The following is a 9,111-nucleotide window of genomic DNA, read 5'->3' on the forward strand; positions in this document are numbered from 1 at the left end:
ATTCGAGTGGATATTGACCAGTAGTGAAACTGGTATCATATTAATTGTTTTACATCTGTTGGATAAAATGTACGAGAGATACATATATGAACTTGAACAATATATATATTTTTTGAGATAAATTTTGAGGTTGAGTTAAATATAAATCTCAATCTCAACATCTCCCACTGCGTCTGCACATGTCAATATGCAAAGTGAATATACGTAACGGAATATCCTATCGCCTTTACTACAACTTGCTTCCCTTAGCTTCACGTTCCGTGTTAAATTTGCATTTCAAATGAGGACTCTATTCTTTCAAGCAACAAAAAGTAGAGACAAAATATTGGCTGACTAGCTAGCTAGCTAGGGCATCCACTTTCCCTCACATTTTCTGTCGCTTAGGGAACTATGTAGACAATGATGCAATAAGGCAAAATCAAATGAATCTTGATTTGGATGTAGATCATATTAATTCCTTGATTTTTATTATTATTTTTCCTTCTTAAAGGTTCTTGAGAACCCTTAAAAGTGGCAATATCTCTTGCGCACTAGAAAATTAAATTAGTATAATTCTACATAATAAATTACTAGCTATAGAAAAAGATTTCTTTCGACCCGAGATGACAACGACTTCTTATTTTTGAAAAATAAATCGAAAAAAATAAAATAAATAAAAATTTCAACATAAGATAAGATAAGAAAGTTGATATTAATGCCGTTTTCTATATACACATTATGCAAATGCCATCACCACACACACAGACAGAGAGAGAGATATATATATATATATCCTAGCTACATACATGACATTATTTTCTCCTCCCAATTCTGTACTCTTAAATAGTACAATAATACTAACAATAAAGTGAATTACAAAATAAGCATAATAGATCATACAATATCATTTTCATCTCCACCAATATTTTTTGGATTATTGGAACCAATATTCTCTTGTGGCAAGAATATCCCAGATGCAGACTGATTTTTAGAATACCATCTTGCCCAAAAAAGATAGTGGAAAAAGTTGATGAAACTTAGACCTGCAAGCAACCAATAGAACAAGTCCAATCTATCTTTATTCAGATCATTGTCACTGAGCCATCCCGAACCAGAAGAGCCATGTGAAGTCACCTTATTCACTAGTGAAACTAGTATCGAACTCAAATAAAATCCAAATGAATATGAGCAATAAGTTGTAGCTGTCAAGAAAGTTTGCATCCCTTTCACTGATTGTTTGTAGAAGAATTCAACCAGCCCCACTGCAGTAAACATTTCTGATATCCCGAATATCAGGAACTGTGGCGTAATCCAAAATATAGATATCGTTCTATCTGAGTCCCTTCTCTTGTTCTCCGTAATGGCAGCTGATACCATCGAAAAAGTCGCGAAAAACAGGCCGAACCCTATTCTTTGTAAAGGGGTGATCCCGGCTTCGTGACCGGTGATTTTACGCGCAAAAGGGACAAAGAATGTGTCGTATAGAGGGACGATGAAGATTAACATGATGTAAGGGATGGCTTGGAGGGAAGCTGGAGGGATGTGGAAAGATTTCGTGATTCGAGTGTTCATTTTGCTTCCTTGTTGCACTGAGAACGTTTGCAATTGTGCTAAGATGGTGTTGAAAACAATTGTGCATGCAAATATTGGAATCACTGAAATTAGTGTTTTGACTTGCTCTACTTGGTTTACGGTACAAAGTCTCCATGAACTTTCTTTCTTCTTGTTGTTTGAATCTTGAATTTTTATGCAAGCCTTGTTCAAGAATCTGCAAATAAAATAAAATAAAGAAATAAATGTTGGTGATATTAATCACATGTATAAGGAATTATTATTATTATTATTAGTGCATCAAGCACATGCAAATTTATAATATTTAGGATAATGAGATATAGTTGTTAAAATCAAATAACAGGAAAAAAACGTGGAAATTTTTTGAGTGACACTTTAATTTTTTGCGCCTTAATTTTTAAATATACAGGAAGAATAGTAATGACAAATGTGGACATTCATTAATATTATCAAATATAGTATCTCTAACGGGTTTATGCATTATAATATAGTAAAGTAAAGATTATTACAGAAAGACATTTTTGCTTCAAAATGGAGAGAAAGGAAGCAGACTAAAAAAGGAGGAAAAACCCACTATCGAAAAAGGAAACATCAATCATATACTTTAAATCAAATCGTGTAATTCTACCTCGATGCTAGATAAGGTTTAATTATATAAAACCGAAAAAAAAAATTCTAATATATTTTGATTTCTGAATATTAATACTATATATGACTTCCAAGTATATATATTGCATTTACATCTTTGATTTTTTTTAAATAATACAAATATTTCTGATATTTACATGTAACTTAAAGAATATATTCTAACCTGAATCTTTGAGTGAGATGAAAATTGCCAATATTATCAGAAATGGAGATGTCGCCATTTGTTAGTTCCTTTGAGTGGTTTCCATGAAGCATCGTAGGATCAGAGGAACATATTTGCTTTCTCTTTAAAGTTGCAGCCACCATCACCTGAAATTAATTCATATATAATAATTGGAAAAAAATAATTTAATTAAAAGGCTGGATTAATAAATTTTAATTATACGACCAACAGGTTGCCAAAATATCTTCCGACAAATCGGAATCTTGTATTATGATTAATTAATTAATTTGTCACTTTTAATGGTGTAAATGAATATTCAAATGAGAGCACTAGCTATGACAGTTAGAAACTTATTAAATTAAAAATTGAGGGGAATATGGTTTAATTTGTTTAGTAATCAATATTGCATTCATGATCATCAGAATCAAATAGGAAATATCACTAGCTAGAATATTAAAGACACGTCTTTAATATGATAATTATTTGATTTATGAACATAAAATAGTAGGGATCAACTGCATAATTAGGAAGTAATCGAGCATGTTATGAGTGCAATAATGGGATATATTAAAGATGAATAAAATTTTATAATTTTAAAGTCAAGCTATGATCTTCTGATTAAAATTAAGTGCCGAAAATTTTTCGAACGAAATCGCGGGAACTCACCTGTGCGATAGGAGTCAAGATGAATAAAATTTTATTATTTTAAAGCCAAGCTATGATCTTCTGATTAGAATTAAGTGCCGAAAATTTTTCGAACGAAATCGCGGGAGCTCACCTGTGCGATAGGAGTCAAGATGCTGCCCTGAGGAGGCTTGTTCCTATAAACAAGTGTTCCACAAATCAAGCTAAGCAATCCCATGGCCATGGCAGCAGCCGAGACCCCGAATCCGATGTCCATCCCGGAGTGTGTTTGGACATAAACCAGGATAGTTAAGGCTATGAGTTCACCCACAGAGAATGCAAAATAAGCAGCATTGAAATATTTGGATAACTTCTTGGATTGGTTTGGATTATCTTGAATATTGAATTGGTCAGCACCATGTGCTATCATGTTAGGCTTCACACATCCACTCCCTAATGCCACCAAATAAAGTGCCACAAAGAATATAAATGCTTTGAACCCTTTGGCTTCCACGCAGTTTTCGGTATCTGTTAACATGTTGCATTGTGGTGGTTTGAGTTGGGGAAGATGGGCTTGCACTGATAGTAATATAAAACCCTGCAAAATTAATTTCTAGTTAGATTTTAATCGAAAAAATGGTAAGAAGAGAACATAGGCAGTATATATTACAATTATGTGCATAAATTTGTCAGAATAACATGAGTGGCACATGCATCAGTCATGGTAATTATAACAATTAGCATTATGTATGCCTAATATGCCTTTGGGGCAAAAAGTTTGAGTTGGGTATGGAAATTCTACATCACGAATAAATTGTACTATACCAAGTATGGATTTACGATAAAATTGCAGAAAAATTGATTAAACTACTCCCTAGAAAAATCTAATAAATCTCTATATAAGTGTATCCAAATACAATTTGAAATTAAAAAAATAAAGGGAAAAAACTCGAACATATATAGGACATATGTGCATATTTTGGTGACAAGAAGTAAGCTAGCTACTTTTTGTTAAATATTGGGAATAGTTAAAAAGGGAGACAAAAAGTATGGAGAAAAGGTGTAGAAGAAGACAATACTATTATATATTACCGAAAGTTCAACAAAGCCAAAGATGAGCATAGTCCAGAAGCAACCAAGATGTGAATCAGAAAGATAGCCACCAACAAGTGCAAGAATGAAGACTGTTCCTACGAAATTGGTGACTGTGTTTGCAGATTTTGACAGCGAAAAGTGCATCTCGTTTATCACATATGTTATCAGATTGTTCCCAACGGCTGCTATTCCCATTATCTCAAATCCTTGAAGCCCTGCAACATTAATATTTAGTTTCACCAAGAAAATTCAACATTATTCTAAGTAAAAGAATACATTTGTTTTGTAGTTAATTTCTTGATCCATTCCAACATTCTTATAATATTAGAAATCCAAAGAACTAAAGCACTTCCAACTTCGAAAGAAACTGATCAAAACATGCATTTCAGCTAGCTAGCAACAACGAGAAATCAAGAAATCTGTTGCATTCCAAGGTTTATGGGGGCTGAAACTACCGTTCTCAGAAACCCTTTTTGCCTATTCACAAACAAAACAAACACACACACGTGTGAGCTTGGACTCGAGAAAATACTATTCAAAGATGAAGAAAAAGACCTAGAACAAAGGCAGCAGCTTTCATTCCACCATGCTTATTAGGGTTTGAAGGTCTTCCTCTCCAATCAACGGTACCACTCCCTTGACAAATCCTTTCTCCCTTAAACTCCTGCAACTTTCTCGTGTTCTCCATTTTCCCACACACACACCCAAGAGTGTGAAATATATCAGTATAAGACTTTAAAATAATATCTCTGCAAGCTAGCTAGCTAAGATATGAAATTTTCCTTAGCTAATTGTATACTGAAATCAAGAAAGTAGCCTCAATTTATACAATCCCAGAGCCACATGTACAGCTCCCCCCCGACAGTTGAATATTACGACCAACTGCCCATGAAGAAATTAAACACACTTCTAACTCTAACGCGTGAGCAACACTTCTTATACATATACATATAACATAAATACATCATCATCAACTTGAGAAAAAAGTATTTTTAATTAAAACCCATTTAGAATCAATATATATAATTCAAAATCTGGTCAAATTAGTTCCACTCATTGGTTCTGTTGACCTTAAATTAAGGTGTGTGATAGTAACAGTACAGTGTAACAAAAGTTGTCTTTTGCACTATTTTTGGTGATCGATTCTACATAATTTTACTATAGTGCCTGTATTTTTAATCAATTCGTTCTTTTATAATTATATTTAAACATATTATATATTATCGCTGTCAGTTTTGTTAACTCCTCCACTAAAACACACAGTTCCACTCTACTCACTTAATTAGCAATTAATCTAAATTCCCCACTTTCATTACATGGAATCAACTTATAACTCTTTTATTTCAATCAAACTAAAGTCTCCGAAATTCAACTCCTTGAATATGAATATGTCATCTGGAATATATAATATGTTACTTGTGTGACTCTCAATGGTTTAGAGATACAGCTAATCATAGATTCGCAACTTCATGTGATTCAAAATAATATTTATTCTTATCCAAACTTACCATAATTAGCATCAATATGATGAACAGTAATCATTTGAGCGATTTTTTTAATTCAAGAGGGACTGCGTACCTTTTTACTTAAAATTTAACTCGACGATCAGTTGACATTTGCATGTGTACTATAATATAATAATATTAGTCACGCAGCAGCTTTGTGCCATGTGAAGAAATGGATATCATCATTATCTCAACAAAAAATAATTGAATTTAGAAATTAATGTAAATAATAACAAATATATTTTCCGTCAAAAAGTAAGTATAAAAGCCAAACAAATAATAAATTAAACAATTATTTAGTACTTATTGATACAAAATTACAGTTATAGAATATAATTATGATATTTTACAAAGTCTATGGATAAAATTAGAAGAAATTATGATTTTGATTATGTATAATTACTTCTTTGCAATTAATTTAATGGTCATATTATCATATTTTAATCTTAGTTTTTCTGACGTGATAATGATGTAACGTCAACGTGGTGCTGATATAACATTGACATGTGTAGTGTCACATCAACACACTAATAAAAATTGTCTAAATTAAAATTGTAATTTTCTCTATTCAAAATAGAAAGTTCACACGACCATATATATTTTCTAATGGACATAATTAATATTAAGCATGCAATTTGATGAACAGCTGTCAAAATTGGAAAACCATGTTATAATATTTAGTCACGAGAAAAAGGAAAAATAAAAGGATAGAATTGTCTCAATTGGGGGAAAGTTTTCCACGCCCACTAAAAACTTTAGTGCAAGATATTTAATTTTCAACAAAAATATTTAATTGTAAATTAAATGGTGAGAACATGAATTAGCGTATTATCTTGACATGTGTGATATGTTTTAGATTATAATTTAATTTGCAAATAAAAAATTCTACTTGATATATAGCAGACTTTGACGTACATGGACTATCTAGTTGAGTGGCNCTAAAAGTCAATGTTTTAAAAGATATCATCTAGGTGTTGGGTGGTCACTTGTCCCAATTTTTGGAAAGACGATGCATATGGGCGCGGTTTAAAAAATCTGGGGCCTCAATATCTGTGATATACTAGGTTCAACGACATATCAGTGATGAATCCTAATCTACTTCTGAGCCCGGATCTCCACGCTAACTAGTCCTGACTCATTCTCTTCTTGATTCCGTCCCACCTGTTGTCATGCACACATACAAACAAGACAACAGCCGAATAACTCCGGTGAGAATTACATTCTCAGTATAAATCATGTATACATGCAATCATATAAACAATATAAAAGCATATCACATATATTCATAATATGTATCAAAATCAGAACATAAATCAATATCAATAATAAGTCATATTCTAAACGTGTACCAAAATCATGAACATAAATCCATGTATCATATTCATGAACATAAATCAATATTAATCAATGAATCACTTTCGTTGATTCTCAGACTCGACTCAGTCTTAATCTAGGGATCCGATCTGAATAAGAACATACACCCACCTACACTCCCGATCGGGGTGGTGGTACGTTCTTATTCACGGACTTTGGCCCTTTCTATATCGAACATCAGTAATAGAAGCAACTCCAATTCTATCCACTTCGATATGACCAAACGTCCGATGTCCTGACCTATCCGTCAAAGACTATGGCACTTCCGCCATACACTATCCTGTGACAAAGTGCAATGGGCCAATGACGATTCCTCACTATCCGGCCCTTCTGTCACAAGACCAATCATTTAATACCTGCAATCTATAAATCAATAGAACAAGCATATCAATTCACTCATTAATTGCAAATATTAATGCAATCAAATAAAGTATGTGATTTAGGGAAACTCGAGTCAAACCTCACTCGAGTTGTGCAATCCCAACTCAACATTAATTTATACCTTTTTCTTCTCGGTCCGACGAAGACGAAGTCTCGAATTCAACTCTGTCCATACCCAATCTGGCAATGACAATATCGAATAAATACAATATCAGTATATAACTCAGTTCAAAACCTGTTCTGATCACTACTCAAATCAAAACACAATCTGATCAAATGTCAATCTGCTGATGTTTTGACGGCATAATAATACAATCTCAATAACCCCGTCAATCTCAACATCACAGATATAATCCCAGAACTCATAATCGATATCGGTATAACTCAGAATCTCAACGATAATACAAATCTGATATCAAATCTCAATCAAATCAACTCCAAAAATCATAACAATTACATAAACAGTCTGTTCTTTAATCTGACTTCAAATATACGATGTCTACTGTATCAAAAACACCATATATGATTCATATTTGATTCTGACAATATCATAATTTCAAATCATGTCTAAACGTAACAAAACTTACGTCCAGTTGTAACCTGCGCCGATAGGAACACAGTACTGAAGTCGGATTGTAATTCGGACAGCCGGATCTTCCCCAATCACAATTCTAAATATCAAAAAGACGTAAGGATTATTTCTTAACCTCCCACGACCCTTTTCTCGGAATTCTGAAGAGGAAATGAACTTTGCTATAAATATATATATTGCATGTGGAGACCAAGTGGCTCATTGCATGTTCTGCACGTCTCACGCATATGCGCGACCAGCGTCGGCGCATATGCGCGAGACAGAAGGAGACCAAGTGGCTCATTGCATGTTCTGCACGTCTCACGCATATGCGCGACCAGCGTCGGCGCATATGCGCGAGACATTCTGTCTCCGCACATATCATTCTCGGCAGCTCGCGCATATGCGCGCCCTGACACCGCGCATATGCGCGAGACCCACTGACTTCGCACACCAACACTCGCGCATATGCGCGCCTCTACGCCGCGCATGTGCGCGCAATGTTCTGCCTACCTCGCGCATATGCGCCCGGCAGGGTCGCGCATATGCGCGAGGCCTCCTTCTCGCACATAATGTCAAATATTCTTTCGGCTCTCCCGGTCTGATCTGTTCTGTCTATAAACACATCTCAATTACTAATAGATCATAATAATTATCGCCAAATCATTTCAGATTAATAGGATAAATTTCTCGGGCCTTACAACCGATTAGACAGATTTTGAGCCGCATAGGCCCCTGATTTTTTGAACAACGTTTATTATTTTTTAATTTTTTGTTAAAAAGATTGTTCGACATATTTTTTCATCAATTTGAATCGGATAAAGAGGAGAAATATGCTATTAATTTTGAGTTTGAATATGATATAGACAAATAGTTGAAGAAATATGAAGATAAACAAGAATTTGATATTTAGGTAAAAACAATTGGCCTAACCGCTAAGCTATGAGTGGCCGTTCGCCTACCGCTTTTTAGAATATATATAAAATTAATAACATTTACATATAAATGATCTTTTAATATTGTAATTTAGTAAGCGCATGAAATATATAATATTTATTGATTTCGTCATACATGCAACGCGTGTGCGTATTCCATTTATACATGAATAAAATAACTTCCCCATACTCCATATATACTCTCCCCCATTTTTTCGCATAGTTATGTGTTCGATTGATGGAAAGACGATGTATCCAGGCGTT

At 33.8% G+C, this 9,111-nt stretch overlaps 1 protein-coding gene across 1 annotated transcript; it reads right to left on the minus strand.

Moving 5' to 3' along the window:
• Positions 1-672: 672 nt before the first annotated feature.
• On the minus strand, positions 673-4,970 carry LOC140958608 (protein NRT1/ PTR FAMILY 4.3-like). The gene is made up of 5 exons (XM_073416119.1): positions 4,637-4,970; positions 4,079-4,296; positions 3,141-3,584; positions 2,363-2,508; positions 673-1,747 (listed from the first exon to the last, which is right to left on the minus strand). The coding sequence occupies exons 1-5, from the start codon at positions 4,767-4,769 to the stop codon at positions 874-876; spliced, it is 1,815 nt and encodes a 604-aa protein (XP_073272220.1). The 5' UTR covers positions 4,770-4,970; the 3' UTR covers positions 673-873.
• Positions 4,971-9,111: the final 4,141 nt, after the last annotated feature.

This window comes from Primulina huaijiensis, chromosome 15 (assembly GCF_012295235.1).
Source record: "Primulina huaijiensis isolate GDHJ02 chromosome 15, ASM1229523v2, whole genome shotgun sequence".
In the NCBI taxonomy this organism is placed as follows: domain Eukaryota; kingdom Viridiplantae; phylum Streptophyta; class Magnoliopsida; order Lamiales; family Gesneriaceae; genus Primulina; species Primulina huaijiensis.

Coding starts and splice junctions, on each gene's coding strand:
- LOC140958608 (XM_073416119.1), bottom strand. CDS start 4,769: ATGGAGAACACGAGAAAGTTGCAGGAGTTTAAGGGAGAAAGGATTTGT. Junction 3,585..4,078: donor TTGGCTTTGTTGAACTTTCG/GTAATATATAAT, acceptor TTAATTTTGCAG/GGTTTTATATTACTATCAGT. Junction 2,509..3,140: donor TCTTGACTCCTATCGCACAG/GTGAGCTCCCGC, acceptor AATTAATTTCAG/GTGATGGTGGCTGCAACTTT.